This window comes from Seriola aureovittata, chromosome 11, assembly GCF_021018895.1.
Source record: "Seriola aureovittata isolate HTS-2021-v1 ecotype China chromosome 11, ASM2101889v1, whole genome shotgun sequence".
Taxonomy (NCBI): domain Eukaryota; kingdom Metazoa; phylum Chordata; class Actinopteri; order Carangiformes; family Carangidae; genus Seriola; species Seriola aureovittata.
The window spans coordinates 15,730,370-15,752,050 of record NC_079374.1 but is presented as its reverse complement, the minus strand read 5'-3'; the positions used below and the strand labels follow the sequence as shown (position 1 = coordinate 15,752,050).

General features: G+C 42.2%; 1 protein-coding gene across 8 annotated transcripts in view; it reads left to right on the top strand.

Moving 5' to 3' along the window:
• The window catches only part of fmnl2a (formin-like 2a), a 50,743-nt gene that overhangs the window by 8,382 nt on the left and 20,680 nt on the right, over positions 1 to 21,681 (top strand). For all 8 annotated transcript variants that reach the window (XM_056388767.1, XM_056388762.1, XM_056388770.1 and 5 more), the window contains exons 2-6: positions 7,606 to 7,689; positions 12,189 to 12,269; positions 16,968 to 17,044; positions 20,019 to 20,102; positions 21,310 to 21,465. In XM_056388767.1, the coding sequence (XP_056244742.1) occupies positions 7,606 to 7,689; positions 12,189 to 12,269; positions 16,968 to 17,044; positions 20,019 to 20,102; positions 21,310 to 21,465 (482 nt within the window). The remainder of the gene's footprint in view (positions 1 to 7,605; positions 7,690 to 12,188; positions 12,270 to 16,967; positions 17,045 to 20,018; positions 20,103 to 21,309; positions 21,466 to 21,681) is intronic.

Below are 21,681 nucleotides of genomic sequence, written 5' to 3'. Positions count from 1 at the left end.
TTTGCATATCGGCAAAAACAAACGGCAAGCACACAGCTTTCAGTGTGTGTGAGCAGATGTTTATGCCTGTTATTAGTGCATGTGTTTGAGAATTAGCCAGGAAAATCTCTTTATCACTTAAAGAAGTCTGTTATTATTTTTATGCTGCATCAGATTTTTTTTAAATCGTAATGCCTGTTTGTGAAGTAGTGTTTAAACAGTACAGTTTTATTTTACACTCTTAGACTTTATGTTGAGTGTCTTACAGTTTCTATGCTTGTTTTCTACCTGTATTCTCCTATTCAGAGACTTTTTGGTGGGGGGGTTCAGTTTGTTTTTCAGTTATTTTATTTTGTATTAAATGGACAATTGTTTGATTGTGGTGTCAGAGCAGGAGGAGGAGACATATTGCACCACAGAAACAATTCCAGTGTGATGAGGCTAGAATACATCTGATTATATTTGTCAGGATAAAATTCATTTTGCCACATTTCCAGAAGGGGACCAAGTGTTAGAAATGTGACCATTGCAAACACAACTCACAAATATAAACTACTGCATAAAACCTCAGATGAGTGTGTGGTTGTATATGTTGGCCCGTTGTAGTTACCAGTAACAGCGGATATAGATTAAAAGCTCTGCAGGATTATACTTAGCAGCAGTATTAAATTAGTCAGCCTCCTTATTGTGAGCTCAAAGATTTCCTGCTCATCCCACTGCCTCCTACTGAAATCCATGTCGAAACTTTTTCTGTAGGTGTTTTCTTCAAACATTATATAACAAAATGTCAAGTAAAAACCATGATTTCATTCTATAACCCACTGCATTTACACTCCCTCGAGCCATTGTTTATGTTTGAGATAAACAACTTTTCTAATTCATATTCTTTGTGTCGTGGAGCTGGAACAAGAACATGGACTCCACCTCTGTCCAGACACTTTCACAACCTCGCAACATCTGGCCTGGCAAGAGCTCCTCTGTGTTCATGTATCACTTATTTTATTTGGACAACTTCCTACTGCTCCAAACCATCTCCATAATGGTTCCGGTATTTGGATAATGTCCAGCATGAAAGACATTCTGTATCGAGCCAAAGCGTTTTTTTTTACCCACAACAGAAACATCGCACTCGACTTTTTGCAATTTACTGTATATTTTACCCGCAACACAGCCGAGTAAGTGTTATGGATTTTTAAATGTCTTCTCTTGAGGTTTATTGAACAACAGATATGAGACGGAGAAGCTTGGCTTCTTCACTCACATTTTAAGCTCGTCCACAGAGGAAGTCGAATGTGATTCCTCCCACTTGCAGCTGCTGTATTCTGTGTATATCGCTGTCGATTTAACAGTGTCATTAATCATATACACAGTGCGGTGTATGGCATGGCTTTCAGAGTGTTTCAGAAAGTAGTTTGATGACAGTAGAGATACAGGAATAGCTGGTACAGACTGATGAGCTTGTACCGGTGGATGTAAGGCTTCTTACAGTCGCACAGATGGTGTATCTTAAGATTATAGAGTCATCGCCGCTGAGGTAAATGAAAAGAATTTCATAGGAATGCGCCCGTGAGGGGGGTAAGAAACGAGAGGCCAGGCTCCAACATCTGAACTCACCATTTGGTCGAGAGACATACCAGTGAACAGCTCCGCAAACATAAACACTACTGTCTTGATGGAGTGGGCTGCTGAGCCAGGGGCAGGGGGTCCTGGGGATTACAAAGCTAATCTGAGGACAGACAGGGGACACCTGTGCCCCCAGAGAATGCCGAGGATTACGGATCCACGCTGCGCTAATGAGGGGAGCACAACACAGTTTGGATAGCACATACCACAGGGCCGTCTTACTCCTTTCTTCCTCATTGCTCACTCCGTCCACTATGGATTTTGACTCTTATAGGTCTGAGCTGCATGGCTCCTTCACTTCCCTGCCGGGTTAACCAGAAGAGAAGTAAATGGAACGTGACATTTATATGCAGTTGTGCAGTCTGCCATGAATTTGTAAACCTAAGGTCTTTTACCACACAGAGAGTAGCCTGCAGCGCTAACGTCATATCTGTGGCAATGCCCCGTAAACATAAAACAAGCACAGTGACTGATGAAGCAAGTATTGAGAGAGCACCCAGTCATTTCCGGAGCATTGAGCAATCTGCAGAAAAATTTGTTATAACTAGTTGTCAATATGTGAAAGAGTCAGAGGTTTTGTCTTGTTGTGGCACGTAGTCAAAGACAGAAATATGTTTTAATGAACAGTAATGAATAGATTAGAGGTTGCAGCGTGTTTACAAGAGAAAGACGTGATCTGTGAAGGTTGTTGGTTTAGATTTTTGCCTCATGTCGTATTGCTTAGAAGAACTGAGAAAACAGTTTTGATGGTTTGGATCAAGTAACGCTGCATCTGCTGGCTCGGTCCCGGAACGCTGGAGCCCTTTTTGATGCTGATGCATTAGCAGGGAAAAACACAGAAGTAAGTGGAGAACGTGGGTGTGTCTCAAACTCGTTGCAGCCCAAGTTCCCAAGGACAAATCAATCCCTGCTCTGAAAGATATCTGACCGGAGGCTGCGTGGCTGAGAGTCAGTTTCTGTCTCTTGTTCTTGTTGCTGTGTAGAAGTGCATCAGAGGAGGTGGAACTCAGTCATCTGCTTTCAAGAAAGTTAGTTCTTCTTACCATGGTTGAGCAGGGGTGTGAGCTTTTGAGCTTTGTCCAGTGAATTGACTTTAAAAACTCCAATTCTTGACTTTGCCTTATATGTTTTTGTCCACATCACACATTGCTCCTGAAAAAACTTTGAACTTTTCTAGACAGTCAAGATGTGGATTTTAAGTGATGATGACCTTTCTACCACCACAGTTTTCTTCTTCTTGTTTTTGTCAACATGTAGTCCACATCTTTTCACAGCACTAGCAACTAAAACATGTCCGTCATGTGGGCTGTGTGTTTGCTTTTCTGGCCAGCTGTGCTGTGAAGGCCGTGTCTCCCTCAGACCTCCTGGAAGGTGGTGGGTGGTTGGTTGTCTTCGGGCCAGCTGTCTATTTTCACTTCTTTTTATGACTCAAGCTCCCTAATGAAAAGATACACGGGCTCTCATAGGTTCTGTCCATATCTATCAACCTCAAGACCTGATGTGAGCTAAACACTGACATTAGTGATATTAGTAGCAGCGGTTAACGTTGAGCTACTGGTTGTCATAGTTACTGAAGGCCTGGTCTAATCTGGCATACCTTAGCTGCACCATGGTTTGGTGAGACGTGATCACAGGCATTTCCGCTGCAGCCTCACAGCGGAGCCACTCTGACCCTTGATATTGTCGACCAGAGATTAACAGTTTACACCTTTTATCCAAGTTGTGTGGTTTGTGTCATCAGCCTCACTGTTTTCACCACAAGGTTGGGGCATTTTCACAACTTCTTGGTTAGCAGAGCACTTTTAAATATGGCAGAGACAGAGTAATGAAGAGTCACAGCGAAGTGGTTAGATGAAGACCTGCAGGAGACAGGTGTTTACTGCAAACTTCCAACATATCATCAAGACAAGCAGCACCCTTCAACTTGCTGTCCTGTCATGGAAAAACATTCCCACTGTACGTGCAGCACTGGGTGTTTTACGACATAGAAAAATGCCAGGTGTTTTCAGTGGCACTTTTTGGATAATAGATTGTGTCTGACCTTACAACATGCCAGTGATCATACTGGACGGCGTGTTGGAGCTAAAACTCGCAGCTTTGTCTTTTTCCAAATGTTTCTACAGGAACTCGCTAGCTTTCAGTACAGATGTGGAACAGCTGTTTTGGAGATGAAATGTGAGTTTAGCAGCATGAAGCGAAGCTGGGGATGGTACAGCGTTGAAACCCCCCCCCCTCTTGTCATCTTCATTTTGCTGTTGTCTGGAGGGAGTTTCTCATGCTTTGTCATGGTTTCCTACAGGATTTGATTCTCCATCGCACAATTGTCCCCTTGATGTTTGCTGCTTGTTTGTAGCTTCATTAAATTCTCTTGTATGATACCTCTGTGAGTTTTTGAAGCTTGTAATACTGATCCCTCAATATAAAACACTCATTTACTTTGCACTCTGCTGTTTAACTTTGGCAGGCAGCTGCTGCAGTTATCACGTGAGCTGTGGCTGAACACAATAAATTTCAATACATTTGTCACCAGTTTATCAGAATGTTAGTCATTTTTTCTGATATCAGATCTGGTGTTTGGGGCTTGTATCAGAGTGATACTGATACTTGGATCAGGGCGTCACTGGTTACTGTCCTTGATCCATGTGATATTTTTGGACGTTGTCTTTTGACTGGGTCAGACCTGTCATAATCCTTCTTACGCCATCGCAGTAACACTTTAATTGTTGTAGGATTTACTAATGGGTCAAATTTAGGTGTGCGTATCCATGAGGGTGGTCTGCTGTCAAGCGTTGCTGAAAAGCTGCCCCACCCTCCTCAACAGCACCCCATTAATAACACAGATGCACGCAAACACACACATGCACAAATCGTGTGGTTGTAGACGTGAGGTAACCTGACCCCGGCCAACAGAGTGCCTGTCACAGCTCATTAGCATTGGGATGAAATGAAGGCTGGTTAGAAGTGGTTCTTTGCTTTAGTTGGAGCCTCACCAAGCAGGAAGCCCGTTTGCAGCGACTCAGCAAACCACCCAATCCACCTGCCCACTCTACACAACACCTATATCAAGCCCTTACATCATCCAAACAAAACAAGGCAGAAGTCTAGAAATGACTTAATGATTTACCCTCCTTTTAATATAAGCCAACACAAAATGTCAAAGCCTTTTTTGCACTTATACTGTGTGTTGTATACCGAGACGGCTGGTTTTTTTTCCTGTCATTTAATGTTACAGTCTACTCAGGTATCAGATTGTCTTTTAATGTATTTGGGGAGGAAAACTGGTTACTAACTCTACTCATCTGGTTAGCAGCCAGACTGAGTCAATAGAGCCCTCCTGACTCCCAATTCCCTGCAGTCAGCACAGCAGCAATCAGCCCGGCCCGCAGCGTCTGCTGAATACTAATGCAATTTCCTTGTTGCTCGTGTGGAAGAGACCCAACGGGCTACAACCTGTGTTTATACCAAATAAATAAAACTTTTATTCTTATACTTGTACTCTTATTTTGAGATTTCAGTTCATTTTGCTCAGTTCATTGGCACTCCTGTGAAGGAAATCAGTTGAGCTCTATCTATATCTGTTTAGAGAAGCAACAAGGTTTAGCCATGTGAAGGACAGAGCATTATGTAATGAACACAATGAAATAATCACTTAGCATAGAAGTGTACAAACTGGTTAACCTTTTGTCCTCATGCTCTAGTTCTGTTGTTACTAGTATTAATCCCGTTTGTTCAAACCTGCTCTTGTTTGTCCTCCTCTCAGTAGCTATTAGTAAGATACAAAGATGTGTACCAGCCCTTCCCTGCGCCTTCCGAGCACATTTCTCTGCATTGATTTACTCTTACAAATGCACTCTGTCAATATTAAAATGCATGGTTGTATAGATCAATAGCTTTGCCATAGTATCTACAAAATGAATATGAAAAATAAAGCATTACTCTAAAGCAACTTCAGAACCACAATAAAACAAAACTCCAAAGCAAGTCGGGGATCAGACTACTCTATCAGTGTCTGACTCTATCCTAGTATTACTCTCTCATGGAAATAGGCCTCATCCAGGCATATTGCTCATCCATCTTCCTCTCACTCCCCCCTGTGAGCTCTGCTGGAAAATCCAGTGGAGGCTGTGAGCCGAACACACTCTGATAGATGAACCAGCCCATCGAATGAGGAGGGGAAAGAGAACCCCAAGCTGAGCTGTGCATAATGGCCACATTTCCCCCCCTTTTTTTTCCCTTTACTAGTGGAAAACATTCTCACAAAACCATTTGTTATATCTTTTATAACTGAAAGCTGCAGATGAAACACTTTTTATATTTGTGGCTTTTATTTACTGTTATAGGAAAGTTTTTTTTATTCATTTTGTTTGCCCTGGAGCCTAACCGATCTCCAGCTGGGTCGCACACTTTTATTTTACTTAATTTTTTGCGGACTAATTTGCCCATGTACTCTACATACTGTAGGTGGTATGATTAATTGCTGGTTAAGTGTCTCACGCCTTTTTAATTCACACGAGGGCGGGGTGAATCACAATGGAAAGAGCCGAATCTTAGACAACTGCAGAGGTGTTCGAACATGAGGCAAATGTTGATAAAGGAAAGCAGGATAAAGAAAAGGAGTTGTGTAACAGTTTTTGGAAGATTGGGGCTTAGTGTCAGACATGGAGTGTTAAACAACATATGGGTCATATTAGATTTGTCCCGAACAACACACATTTCTCAAAAGGGGACTATTTTATCTAATGCAATCCGGAGAAGGAGAAAGGGAAAGTAAAAAGACCATGTTTAAAGGCATAGGAGGTGTTAAATGACAGCTGGATAAATTTGCTGCTGGTTACTATGACGAGGTCAAGCTCAGACAACAGACCTGTTTTCCCCAGCCGACTCCTCTGCAGCATTTCCCACGGCAGATATTTTGAAATTTTTCTCATGAGTCACTTTTTTGTCTGCCATATAGTTGGTAACTGTATTTCTAGGAGAGGTAAAAAGATTTAGTGAGATGTTTTAACTTGGATTGACAGGAAAAGTCTTGTCAGGGGAAGCGAATGAAGATTTGCTTTGGGTTCTCCTTAACAACAGTTTCCAAGGTGCTCCTGAGCAAGAAACGTATAAGTTTCCAGTGTCGGCAGTGGAGCCGCTCAGTGAGTGTGGTAGATGGCTGCAGTTTAACTTGCCAGAGTGTCCGGTCAGTGCTGAAATAGTCTTAAAACAAATGACTTGTTCAGTCTAACTTTCTTTAACATATAATTTCTTAACAGAGAACAGGGTGTGTAGTGCAACATTTTAACTACTTTAATGAACACAATAAAACATCTCTTAAGCCACGTAACTACAGAGTCCCCTCTTTGGTTCAAACCTTTGTCACATGGCATTCCCCCGCTATCTCCTTATATTTCCTCTTTGTTTCTCCAGTCCACTATCAGGAAAAAGCCCCCAAAAAGTCTAGGCTGGCATTTGTCTTGTTTCTTTTTTACCCCAGTTAAGGGCAAGGATAAAGGTTATATGTCCATTTTTGTTCCTCTATTTATTACTGACCAACATACTGTAACTTGAAAACTAATGGCCAGTTTTGCATAAAATGTGGTTTGTACATTCCTGCTCCCAAGAAGAAGAAACCTGTTGATATTTTGTGACCTTTTCCACGAAACACCATCACACTTACACTTCTGTAATCTATACTTGGTAAAATGAAAGATTATGAAACCTGAGTGCAGATCTGCAACCCATTGTTTTAGATGTTTGGTTCCAGGTGCAAAGGTCTTGGTAGAGTGAGTAATCGGTGTGTAAAACTGGATGGTAAGATGATGTCTTATCTCTCTGTAACAAATTTTAAAGAAATCTCCATCTTCCAGTAAAAAAATGTCATTTTCCTTACATTCCTTTCCCTCCTGTGTGGGAGTTTCATTATTTGCGTTGGTGTGTGTTTTCAGTTTTTACTGGGCTCATGTGACTCTTGATATTTCATTATCTGCATCCAATTAACTCTGACCTTTTTCTCTCTTTCAGAACTCGATGAATCTTCCCCCAGACAAAGCGCGGCTGTTGCGGCAGTATGACAATGAGAAGAAGTGGGAACTCATCTGTGATCAGGTGGGCATCAGTCACTCATCACTCATCTGTATGATATGATATGATGTGATGTAGCTGCTGTACCAGTCACAGTTAATGAACTGTGGCTGTATAGTCACCAGACTCACAAGAAGAAATGTTAAAAATCAGAATCTTAATTAAGCTTAGGTATACGGTTCAGCCTCCTGTACAGTTTAACAGAGTAAACACAAAGTGTTGCTGCGTAACAGAAAGTTTCAACTATCTACTGAATATCTAATCCAGGAGAAGGTCTGCCCCACTGTGTGTCGTGAACACAGCACCCATGCTCCATTGCGCTGTCTTTATCCTGTAAGCCTCTCCTGGTCTTTAAACACGGCTCTGACTTCCCTGGTCAAGTGGGTTAAGTGGCGCAGCAGGGAGCACACGTCAGTTAGGCAGTTAAAAAACTCCGCCTGTTATTGGCATCAGTGCTGCGTGTAGTGAAATAAGAGGGTGCACGTTGTGCAGTGAGCTGTGGTCTGAGTGCTCCACTCAGCCCGCAACCTCCATGCCATAGAGTTTTTCTGCATCCCTGAGCAGAGGAGAAAAACGGAGACGAGATCAAGACCACCACCCACTCAAACTGTATTGATAGCCACTGACCCTGAAGCGAACGGTGCCAGAGAGAGCCCACAGGGCTCCTGCCCAGCAGACACAGATCCTCTTTCACTTTAGAGTGGACTCTATGTTCCTCTGTCGGACCTGAAGTGAAAATAGTTGGTTTCGCTTTTTTTTTTTGTTTGTCTAAAATAAAAACAAAAAACATTGCCAGTGATTTTGCTGACAAGCTCTCTGTCGTCTTGAGTGGCTCACTAACTGTAAAACAGAACAAAATGCAGATACTTTTGTGTCATCAAGTCAGTGTTATCCATGTTTAAATACAGGTATCGACTTTGGGTGTTAAGTTTCTGAACTATACAGCACTATAAATCCTAAATGAAGTACCAAAAGGTTTGTGTTTTTGGTGCAAGACCATCATTTTCATTTTTTCCCATTGATAGAAATAATAAAAGAATATTACTGAGCAACATCTTTATCCCTCTCTTGTTTTCCCATCAAGCCTATACCCATGACAGCACAGGCAGCTCTGAGAGTAAAGTCTTTTCTGTGTCATAGCTACAGTGAATCTCTTTATATAACCATGGCAACAGTGATGGAGGGAGGCAGAGAAGCAGAGATGACAGGTACATCCCCTTTGAAAAACAGACACTGCAAATGCTGCCAAAGGTTGAAATATTAAATGTTTTTCAGGCAATTATGAGGATTTCTGAAAGGTGGAGGATTCTCTTGATGTGAAAACAAGGTTAAGACATCCAGAGTTCAAAGACAAGGATATGATGAAGTCATTGCTGTCAGATCGTTTATATAAATAGGTGTTTATGCGTTCTTGAATGCACCCAAAGCATGTCCGAATACAACAAATGGCAAACAACTGCTTGCCCACTTTCTTGTTAAGCGATTCCCTTTCTTAAATCTCTGCTGCCCTCCTCAGGTGCAGAGGGGGGTGGGGCTGTGTGGTGGGGGGGTGGGGCTGTGTGGTGTGGTGGGGTGGGTGGGTGGTTGGGGGGTTTAACTCGCCTCTCAGATTTAACACAAACCAGCTCTCCCAGACAAACTCTAAAACTGCCACAGAGAGCATGTTTGAACCAGTTTATATGAGCTCTTAAAACCGTGTGTTCTCTATAATATACTCTCTTGCTTCATGTATTTACAGCCTGTTTCCATTCCTCACATTTCTTTACATGCAACAGGGTATATTCAGCACGTGTCGGCTCATTTACTACATTGCAGACAGCCAGATTTTTATCTTAATTCTTTCGTGACGAAACTCAAACAGCACCAAGCTGTCCTGTTTGCTTGTTGGTGTCAGCTGTGTCCATGACAGCAAAGCTCTCTCTCCGTCGTCTTTCCTGTTTTTGTGAGAAAGTCACACTGTGGCTGGGAGAAATGTAATGTTGCTGATAAACACAGCAAAGCTGGGAGCATTTAGTCCAGTATTTGTACACAGAGGGCAAACACCTTTTTATAATAGCATTACAACAAAGGCTACATTTATGAAGCTGATAATTGAATTTTGTTGAGACTGTCAGAGAGGGGGCGAATCAGCTCTGTGGTCATTTTTAAGAAGTAATTTATGGTAACCTGTGGTGTTGAATTTCATTATAATACAATGCTTTTTTGTCACTGTGGCCACACTATGTATGAAAATGTAGAGACATAAATATAGCAACATGAAATAAGCATAGAAATGTCTTACTAATCAGCATACTTTATTTCACCGGGAAAAAAAACAGTCCATTTCCATGGGGCATTGTGGGACGTGTAGGAAGTTTAGAAGTGGACAAGGCTGGTTGAGGGGATATGCTTACAGTACACCAAGGTGAAGTGAGTGAAAATACTGGTGTGCACGGAGGCAAAATTCTCCCTCATCACTGCAGAGATCCAGGGCTCCATTCACAGTTGTGGTGCTTCTGACTCGTGTGACTCGCTGAAAACATTTGTTTCTGTTTAAGAGTGGGAAGCTGGTGAGGGATCACGTCCTTGTCACTATACTTTCAAATCCCACCTGTTGGTTGGTGCTTCTGCACAGTGTGGGGTTCGATCAGGAGCTAGATAGTGAACATCTTTATGAAGGTTATGACAGGAAAATAAGTGGAAGGTGACCACTGAACCACATGAACAGCAGGGGAATGGAGCGTTCCAAATTAGGAGTTTGTTTAGCCATGGTGGTAAAGCACCCGTATCCCGATGCATCTAGTCTCATCTTCACTTAAGTTCACGACAACCTAAACAATAATCACGGGTAGGTGACGTGGTTTTTGTTTCACGCTAGGTGGCCCACCTCCACTATTAAATACTGCAGGGAACTCTGGTGTCCTTTGCACCAAATAACAGAATGTATGAAGAAATACTCATTGACTCAGAAAACAGTGGAGCTACCTCTCGGCATGCGGATGTAGAGCCCTCCATGAGCTGATGAATGCATGCACCATACTAGCTTAAGTGAACATGTTTCGCGTGAGGAGCAAATCAAAAAACAACCACACAGAAACTGATTCTTATATATCCGTGCATACTCTGGTATGCCCTGAAAATCAGATTCTGTTATTAAACACAGAGAGAGTCTAATGGTGGACTTTTCCTTGAAGGTAATTTCTTTAAAGTCAGTCAGCTGTCCTAGCTAGATGACAAAATAAGAACATGTCTCCATGTCTTTGCCCACACTTTGTGACGAATAAAAGACATGCTCTTCCGCCTCATACTTTCTGATGCGGTGCAGTGGGGTAAATCACCAACCGGAACCATTCATGCTGCTGTGGTGTGGCGCTCAGCCCGATCCAAATACAGTTTCCCCGCTCAACACACTGAGCCAAATCCAGCACTAATCTGTTGTATTTATATTTAGAGCACAATGATGAGGGATTTGACCTAAAACCTGTTCCTGGCATATCTCAGGGTACACACACAACCACACAGGTTTGGTCGCAATCCCCAAGGCAGTTTATGCTTAATAGCACAATAAAGCTAATGACGATAATTAACAGGAATATCATTTATGATCTCCTGCAGATTGAACGTCCTTCACAGTCTCCTTGCTCAGTGTTCAAACTGTGACTGGGGTTCTGCAGAGTTCATCACCTTCCTGCTCTCATCCACCTGTTTGCCAGCTAAACATGACTACTGTAATGTAGAAATTAAATTTCCCCCCGGTGGCTTTACTGCTAGAGAGCGTACTACTTAGGCTCAGTCCTTACTGCAGCGGCCATGGATTCGAGTCTCTTTGCTGCATCTCATCCCCTTTCTCTCCCCAAATTTCCTGTCACTCTCTCACTGTCCCTATCTGAATTAAGGCAAAAAATGCCCCCCAAAAAAACTTAAAAATATAAATATTATGCGGATAGAAAAACATGCAGCTGCAGTACAGTACAATTGTTAAAATGAAACACATATTGCAAATTAACCTTGAATGGGCCCAGAAATTAGTTTGAAATGTCCAAGAAAAATTGGTCCATAGATGCTTATTCATTACACCTTAGCAAAGAAAGCACACGTGACCTCTTTAAAAAGCTTGTCAGCCTCCACTAAAGCAGGTTGCTATTGGAGGAATCGTTGTTATTTCCATTCATCCTCTTAAAGTGGAATGTGATCTGGGGTTTCCATCATTTGAAAGATGACTCATGATGATGTAATTTAATCAAAGCTTGTTCAGTTTTAATCTGATGGTTTTAGTGTCAACAACAGTTTACTGTATACTGGACATGTGTTCAGGCTTGTGAGGGTGTGATTTTTGTTTATTACATCATGTGTATCATGCAAAGCTATAGAGCTGTCTAAAATCAAAGCTTGATTCATAATATTACTGTTAAATGTTTTACTTGTGTGATTTCATAACTTCTGTCCTTTTCCTACAAATGTTTTCAAATGTTTAAGTTCCACTCTCTGTGTCTTTCCCATTTTTTTTTCCTCATGTCATTCTTTTGTTTTCCTCTTTTTGACAGGAGCGATTCCAAGTGAAAAACCCGCCTCACACGTACCTCCAAAAGCTGAGGAGTTATCTAGACCCAGCAGTCACAAGAAAGGTGAGCCCCCTCTTGCTAACATGCTGTCCTTTTCCACTGGCCTGGCTGTTCCACAGCTGCAGCTTTTCCTTCCCCTCTGACCCTCTATCTCTTGTCCAGGATATCCCTACTACAGCAGAGGAAAGATTGCACACAGGGTTTCTGGAGGAGACAGCTTTGGAACTTTAGTTACAAAACAGGCAACTGTGTGGTTTAGTGTGAACGGAGACATGTTGTTTATCTGGAACGCCCAGGTCTGTGAAACCTCTGCCCAGCTGAAGAGTCATTAGGCAAGACACACCGATCCCTAGTGATGCTGCTCTGTGGCTGACAGCGTGCTCCGACCTCTCTGTGAAGGAGAGGAATGGGGGGAAAAAACCACAACAGTTACTTGAAGGCAGGGAGAAGAGAGAATAACAGTGTTGCAGACTGTCAGACTAATTGCTGTATTGACGTTGCCTTGCAGCATGGCAGGAAGTACCAGAAGATATGTTGGTCTGAGCCACATGATGAAAAATGGTCTTATGTCATCTCAGCAGCCACTTCTGCCTGTTTCCCTGGCTGCCTGCAGAAGGGACCAAGCAGAGGGACTCCATGAAGCATAGTATTAGCCAGCTCTCAGGCTTTGCCAAAATTAAGTCTTTTTGGCTTGGGTGAGAGCTGTGCGGGGAGTGCTGGGAGACCAGTCTCTGTGATAAACAAATTAACCAATAGACTCTGCCAGAATAACAAATCACTGAATAATTGAATTTGCACTGACTGGTGTTAAAATTTTAGCTAGAACAGCATGAACAGAGATGACTCTGCGAAAAAGAGAAATAAATGGGCCCACACTGAGGCATATATGGACACACAAACTCTGACGAATCACAGCACTTACACACAATTTACATTACATTGCTCTGCTTCATTTCATAAAAAGTGCAAAAATGTGTTGTGCAGTAACTCTTATGATATAATTCAGACCTGAAATATTGATGTTTGTAGTGATTCCCAAACGTTATAACTATTGGGTAATTCTGCATGTTTGCCAGGTGTAGTCTGTGGAGACATTGTGGAGTAAATAAATTTTAAGAGAAAAACATTTATCCATGCATCCATCCATGTGATACCTTACCAACATGTGTTGCGATATGAATCAGCAAGCAAGCAGATTTAAAATCTTAAGTTAGCTAAAAGTAAAATCACTTCAATAGTTAATGTTAGCTAAAAGTAATGGATAAATAGTTGAAATAGCTAGCTAAAAGTCAACGGTGAAGTAATTAGCTTTAAGGAAACAGTTAGCTAAAGGTAATTGGTATAAATGACTGAAATAGTTAGCTAATGTTGTTGCATGTTAACGGTTGTGAACATGTCATTTCAAACGAAACAGGTTTCATAGGTAGTTCTGATGAAGCGCTATTCTTGAGTTCATCTGATAGGCCAGTTTGGGGAATCAGGGTAAATCGTTTGGGAACCACTGGTCTGGGATACTGCTACACTCCTGTGATTTCTGGATCCTAATGTAATGTCTGAGAGATTACACACAAGTAGAAGTGATTAAAGGCAGGAGTGACGAAGGTTAAAGGAGATGTAAGCGACATAACAATGTAGAGGTTAAAGCGTGACAGTTTGTGCCAGGGCAGTCTCAAGGTTAGAGATGCAGCCTTTTTGATAACTGCTATGAATTTTGAGAGTGGTTGTGAAAATGTAGATGGATTTCACTTCCCTTCCTCCTGTTGGAGTGCTTTTGAGCAACATATGTTTTTATGTGGGTGTTGCAAAGAATAGTTTGACAATTTTTGGAAATACACTTATATACTTTTTTTCTGACAGTTAGAAGATTGATACCACCCTCATATCCATTTATTATATAGAATGTTGTGTGAGTTTTAGAGGTGCTAGTAGGTGGTATTTACTCTCCCCTGGAGTGGATCAGGCTAGCCGTTTCCCAGGTTTCCAATCTTTATGCTAACTGAGAGAGAGTGGTGTCGATCTTTTCTTTTAACTCTCAGCAAGAAAGTGTATAAGGTCCACCCACCTCTCTGGGTGTCAACACTCAACACAATCATGGCTGAAGGACCTCATCCATATCAGACAGCCACTAATGTCTGTTTGTCTGTCTGTCAGACTTCATCTAAGTCATTTCCTCCCTCTCTTTGCTTAATCTCATCGCTGGTTACATGGCCAACTGGTTGTTGGGTCTATATTAAACCATTCTTGATGAGACGACCTTTGAGAGACTTGCCTAAACCTCTCTTTGTTCATTTTATCGTCTTATTTTGAATGTTTAGTCTCATGGGCTGATACGTGGGATTTTGGAAAATCAGCCTGACTTCAGTTGCTGCCTCTGCCTGATCCTGGCTCAAAAACTTGAAGCAGACAGGGACACAGGAGTTGAATGAGAGAGTAAAGTGAGAAGGGAGGGAAAAGCTGAATGACAGAGAAAGGGCAGAGGGGGAGAAAAAGATGGACAGAGAACAGGGGAGAGACAAAAAAGAAGCACAAGAGAGCACGGAGGAAAAGAGAGTTATGGGCTTCTTCCTACATTCCCGCTCCATCCCCCTTTTCTTCAAACTCAAACAATTGTGCCACTGTGAGAGAGCTGGAGGTCATTGCCTCTGCTTTCCATAGGCAGGCTCCGGTGCATTCCTCTGGGCAGCTCCCAGCCAATAGGCAGCCAAGGAGGAAGAGCTCCAGTCCAACTAGTCCCCAAGAATGTATCAGCCATTGATTTGTTTCCAGGATGACCCCTCCTGAGCTCACACTCCCCAAAATCTCCCTTTTCTCTTCCCTCCTCCACACTCTCTGTCCTGTCTGTCTCCCTGCTATTACTTTCCCCTTTCACTGCTCCCTCCCCGTCTCCTCCTCTTTTTCTCCTCTCCCTGCATGCCGTCCTCACCCTCTCTCCCCACTGTCGGTTCCTCTCACTCTTCCTGCTCTCGGTGATGCAGCTGGTAGTACTTAAAGTGTGGAGTGTAGGGCATTTGGTGGGAGAAGAAGAAGAAGAAGTAGGAGGGGGGGTTGGGGGGATTGGGGGGTGGGGGGTGGCCTTTGGGAGCCTGCGCAGTATCCCTAAATATGCTCTGCTTTCCACACAAACACACAAAGGGCTCCTCCCTAATAAAAACACTCTGTTTCTCATCTTCTCACACACCGCCCAAGCCCAAAGACACAGGCTACAGAGAGAGAGAGAGAGAGAGAGAGAGAGAGAGAGAGAGAGAGAGAGACCCTTGCTGTGGGAACAGCTCTCTTCTCTGTGAATGTTAATAATAGGTTAACACAGGGCTGAGCTCTGTTTCCTCCCTGATACAAACACATCATGGAAAGTGACCCGGCCCTCCAACCCTGGGTGGATACTTGGACCTCTTCTCTTCTCTTCTCTTCTCTTCTCTTCTCTTCTCCTCAAACTCAAAACTGCTTGAAAAAAGGACAGAAAACTCATCAATGAAAGTCCCTTGATTAGTCATGATTAGAACAGAAACTAATGATTGTTTTTATTTTCCACAATCTGGTAATTATTTTACAAATTTGTTCTATGAAATGCCAGAAAACAGTGAAAAATGTCCACTGGCAGTCCAAAACTTAAAGATATTAAGTTTACAAAAAAACAGAGAAAAGCAGCAAATTCTCACATTTGAGTGTTCTTTGAGTTTCTGCTTGAAAAATGGCTTTTATTAATTGTTTGCCATTTCAGCAGTGTTGTTGTTCAAAGTTGTTTTGGTTAGCCACTAGGGACTTTGTTTTACTTTGATAAAAATTGTTGAAACCCAATTTCAAAATAGTAGTAACTAGTTTTTAGTTGTTTTTTTTTTTTTTTTTTTTACAATATTTACTATAATACAAGTTTTTGACAGCACAAGAGACAACAGCTCAATGTGAGATGGTGCTCTCTCCTTTTGACATATTGTAATGTATTGTATTGTACAAGACTAGCGATGTAATCAAAGTTACATTTTACTTTTCTTCTCTCCTCTGATGTAACAGTTTCACTCCCTCTCATCGGGGATTTCCCCCTCCTGTTGCACTGAGGCTGCTCAATCACCACTGGTCATTCACTTTGCCTGTTTTGTTTCTGCGGTTGTGTAACCGCCTGAAGGGCCTTTTGTTTTTGTTTTTTTTTTTGCAGATCACCTCTTGTCAGAGGATGAAATCAAAGAGGAACCCGCTCACGTTCTCTATTCTGTTGCTCTCTGTTTTGTTCACTGGCAGCTGATACCTTCATGCACGTCGCTCCCACATCTCTTTCTATTCGCTGTAGCCACAGTAACAGGACCAAGAATGTGTATGTGTGTGTACATGTGTGTCTGCCTGGTGTCCTGGTAAGACTTGAGAGGTGACCAATTAGGTTACTTGATTTTATCGCGCTGCGACCAGGAGGGATTACTGCTATATAAAGAGAAAACATGGGCAAACAAGATAACAGGAGCTATTCCATATTGACAGTTTCCAGTGAGTCAGCTCGCCTTCTCTTTTAGCCTGTTGAATTGTTTCTGGCAAGTAAAAGGCCCATTTAAATATATGAGAACAACCCAATCCCAACTTTGATTTTCCTAGTTTTTAATCAGAGCAGGACTTTCCTACTTTAACATTTAAATGTCACTGTGGTTTCGTCTGTGTCTGTTTGTCCGACCTTTCTGTCAGTTTTCTCCAGCCAAAACATCCCTATGCTACCACTTGATGATTTACAGTTCCAGTGGTGCAATGAAATATTAACTCGCCCCTTCTTTCCTTCCTCAGAAATTCAGACGAAGGGTTCAGGAGTCCACCCAAGTCCTGAGAGAACTGGAAATTTCGTTACGGACCAATCATATTGGGTGAGTCACTGCAAGATTGTGTGAAGTTTGTGTAGTGTTGAATGTCCTGGACCTGGTTGTATTAGATTCAGGGGGAAAAGTCTGGCATTCCAGACAGAGACGCAGACGCTGACACTAACCACCACCACCATCCCCCCATTCATCTCTATGCTCCCAACTAATATTACACAGAAAGCCGTGGGGCGATGGAGGAAAGATGAATCGATTGATTGTTCTGTTTGGCTGACACATGAACAGTCTCTGGAGGAAGGAAAACACTTTTTTTTTGTAGTAGCTTAGCTGCACCACTTGATACATGAGTGTTTCAGTCTGCCACTCTGGAGAGGTATTCTTGTAAATGTTACTGAAGACATCGTGATTTCAAAACAGATAAAAACACTTCAGTATTCTTCTGTAATGCTATGTATTACAGGATATAACACGCCTGAACCTGCTGCAGCTGATATTGATCCAGTGCTGTTCAGTCACCCTCAATGAAAGATCAATATCTCAATGAGAGTCATACAGCGTCTTGTCTTGCTTTGTCTTGCTCTAGATCACAAGCTCTGTTTGTATGATTAGAGACCCTGATAGCCAAAGACTGTGATGGATTGCTCAGCATCATTAATGAGACATAATGCATTCTGGGACCTGTAGGACTGAGGGGTCTCATTTATCAACACAATTCCTAAATAAATGACAAAAACTGATTTTATTTTATGCAGTGGCCAAATAAAAAAATCAGTTCACAAAAAACATACTGGGTATAGTACTTTTAATAGTTTCAACATATAGTAACAGACAATATACCACATTTAGTTAAATCAATTCAAATGGTACTGAAACCTAAGAGTTCTTAATCAATGTGGTACTAGAGAAGCAAGACAAAATAACTGCATTAAAGGGGAACCACACTGATTTTTAGATGTCAGTCTGTTTACAAGTGCTGGGATGTACTACTTCATATGTGAAAAAACTACTCTCTCAATGTCATAATTTTACTCTGAAAGAAACAGATCACAGTAGAGTTGGTTGGTTTGTCTGTTAGGAATTGATTTGTGTGGATGGTTCATAAATGAGGCCTCAGGATTCATTAGTCGGGATGGAGATGAGAGCTAGCAGCTGGGAAGGATGTCGGAGGTGGGAGGCAGCGATGAGAGCATTCGCTGGCCGCAGACTGTTGTGACAGCAGAGAGGCAAAAATACACTAGTTACACAAGCATCACAAGATCCCACAGACACAGACACGCGCACACACACTATCTGATGTATGCCTCTTAAATCCCCTGTTTTTCTTTTTTCCACCCTCCCACACACATATTACTTTACTTCAGTTTGTCTGTTTGACTCTCACAGAAATTCACAAATCATCTCATGTTCCTGACAACACTGTCTCTCACACGCCTGCACACTGTTTACACACTGATCAGATTCTGCTCCTCAAACCAAAATAAACTCCAACCACAACATGAGACGACATCCATCTGGCAGAGCAGTCGAGGCACTGTTTACAAGGATTAACTCTTTTTTTAGTGACCTTATGTTGGTAAACTAGATTACATTAATGATCGACCTAATCTAGATTACACAATGAGGCATTACCATAATGGCAATGGGACAGGGAGAGGTTGGGTGGTGGGGGCAATATGTCACTCGCTCAGACAGTGAATGATTACTGCTTTTCAGAGGTGAAACAGAGAAATGTATCTGTCCTGTGAACTGTGTATAATGGGCAGATTGTCCTTGGACGCACACTGCTGATGCTAACCCCAGCTCCCTGCCTGCTCCTCACATGTTACTCAGTGGCCAACAACATGTGGTGAATGGGTGGATTGTTAGTTGGTGTCCTGTGGTAATGATTACCATGTGGTCCGACAAGGCCACACCTCCAAGCCCTTTTAAAACACGGGGGGGGGGGGCGCTAGGCAACGCTTTACTGGACGCTCTCGTTAGTCTTACTTGCTCCCATGCAGTTGCACCACAGGGGAGCTAATAAAGAAACAGCTAGTAGATTTTTAAAGCAGTTAAGACCTTCATCTTCACCAGAGCAGTGCCACTGGAAAGTCTGCCTGTGTCATTATGTTTATGCCCTGCAAATTTCTCTAATCACTGAGCAATCAGGCCCTGTCGAAGCAGTTGGCTTCAATAAAAAGACGTGACACCTTCGTAGGATGTGATTAAATAAAAATGTGATTCCTGTGATTCAGTTAACGCTGCTTATGAATATGGAGGGCAAACAGAAACATGCCAAAGGTAGCAGGAGCTTTCCCACGAAAAGCCTGGCTTTTCTGTCCAAAATAAAAAATGAATGCAAGCGAAGTGCTGAATGGGTGGCCCACTTCAGTGCCTATAAGGAAGGTGAGAATGGGCTTTTGATCATTCTGGGGGCTTGTTTTTATCAGAGTTAGAAACTATGTGTGTGTGTGTGTGTGTGTGTGTGTGTGTGTGTGTGTGTGTGTGTGGTTTGTGTAGTATAGAAAAGAGGCAGACTCAGTAATGAGATTCTGTTTATGTGTGTGGATGCCTGAGCATGCATGTGTGATATGTTTGTTGCTCTGAGCCAGGAAGCTTTGAAGTCTGACAAATGGGTCATTACAATTCTTCTTGGCAAAAAGAGAGAAAGTGGAAGGAGAATAATCTGGAAACATCTGTATACCAAGGTCAGGTATGGTCAAAGCCTGCATAGAGTGTGGGAAAAAAGAATTGACATATAAAATTCTATACACAGATGCATCTCAAATATCTTAGTGCTATCATAACAGCAAATGATGTTTCCAGATCTATAGACTCATGACTCCTTTTATGTGTGTATTTAAATATTTTTATTGTTGTAATAGTTTTTTTTTTTTTTTCTACTGTGATTTTCCCAAAAGAGATCAGCAGTTAAGTTGGTGCTGGTGCTGGATATCTAACCAAAAACTAATCAAACAAATTTATAAGAGTTTGTTTGCTGATAAGCTCTTGCCGAGTTAACCTTGTTTTCGTCTCTCCTCAGGTGGGTGAGAGAATTCCTGAATGAAGAGAACAAAGGCCTGGACGTGCTGGTGGAGTATCTTTCTTTTGCACAGTATGCCGTCACGTAAGTCACTACCAGTTCTCTCTCTCTTTACCTCTTTAGTCTATATGCAGAGCTGAGAACCAACACAATGCTACTATTCAGCACATCCACTGATGCATCACCACACAGTGCCAGTACCACCACTACCAGCACCACCACCAACACCGCTGCTGCTGCTGCTGCTGCTCCTGCTGCTGCTGCTGCTGCTGCTGCTGCTGCCTGGTTGTCAGAAACACTGAGTCACTCGGGGCCCGTCGCTGACACATTGGCACTGTGTATTATACCAATCATAGGCTTCTATTCATGGACTGACAATGTGATTATTAGTCAGTCACACAGTCCTGTACAGGGCCAAGGAGCCACGCAGTTAAATTTTTAAACAACCCCCCCCCACAAACACACACACACACACACACACACACACACACACACACACACACACACACACACACACACACACACCCCACCCCCTTTCACCATATGTTATTATGGTCTGTCCACATTATGAATGGTTGGTCGTAACTGTGTTTACCCATTACCACTGCAGCAGTACCAGCATAGAAGTCATGGAAACCACCAGTCTAAAAACTGAAATAGATCATAACAGGTATGCTGTGACTGGCAGCTCTTTTCAAAGTTTCCGCCAAGTACAACAAAACAAGCCCTCTTGCTTACGTACCATGTCTAAACCGAAAGCTGTAATTTGATGTTATAAAATGTACATATTGTATGACATATTGACTTAGCTCATAACATCTATCCATTCGTGTATTTCTATGTGTATATTTTATGGTTTCAGCTGTCATAGATGGACATCAGCAGCTAACGCTATGCTATGCTTTGTGACTTGCTAACTGATAACGCTTGTTTGGTTTATTGGGTGGATACAGGATGTCAGTGCTGCCAACAAGCTAGGCTATTTTAGCGAGGTTAGCTTGGCCATTGGTTGATGGTAAAAGTGCCTTGATGAATGGCAAGGAGAGGCCTTTTGCTAGCACAAGTAGCATGAGACTGATGTTAGCCCATCAGTGTTAGCTTGCTTTGGAGGTTGTGTTTTTACTGTTGCTGTCATGATTAAAATAGTAAATTTTCAGTTTATTTTCACCTGTATGTTCAGACATATACATTTAGCAACCATTGGGGTCCTTGCAAAAATGGTTTCCCTATGTTTTGTGTTCAACAAAACACATGATGTTTTATTTTATGCCTTGTTTCCACGGTGCGACAGGTTTGACGGAGACTCTGTGGAGAATAACCCAGAGGCTGTGATTGATAAGTCTAAGCCCTGGAGCCGTTCTATAGAAGACCTGCATGGAGGAAGCACCCTGCCGTCCCCCATCACTGGGAATGGTATCACACGTGCTGGCCGACATTCCACGTTACGGTATGATGCACACACTTACGACCTCTGATGGTTAAAAAGATTCACCCTTAACTAATTGTGTTCATTTGATTTTAATATTTTTACAGTGAACTTGTTTTTTTGAGTTTACCTAGTGTTCGGCTGGACCAATGTGATTGTACTGTGATTATTTTGAGAAGTCACACATTTCATATGATGCCTCAGCAGCCCCTTTGTGGAGTCATGAGGTCTGTAAGA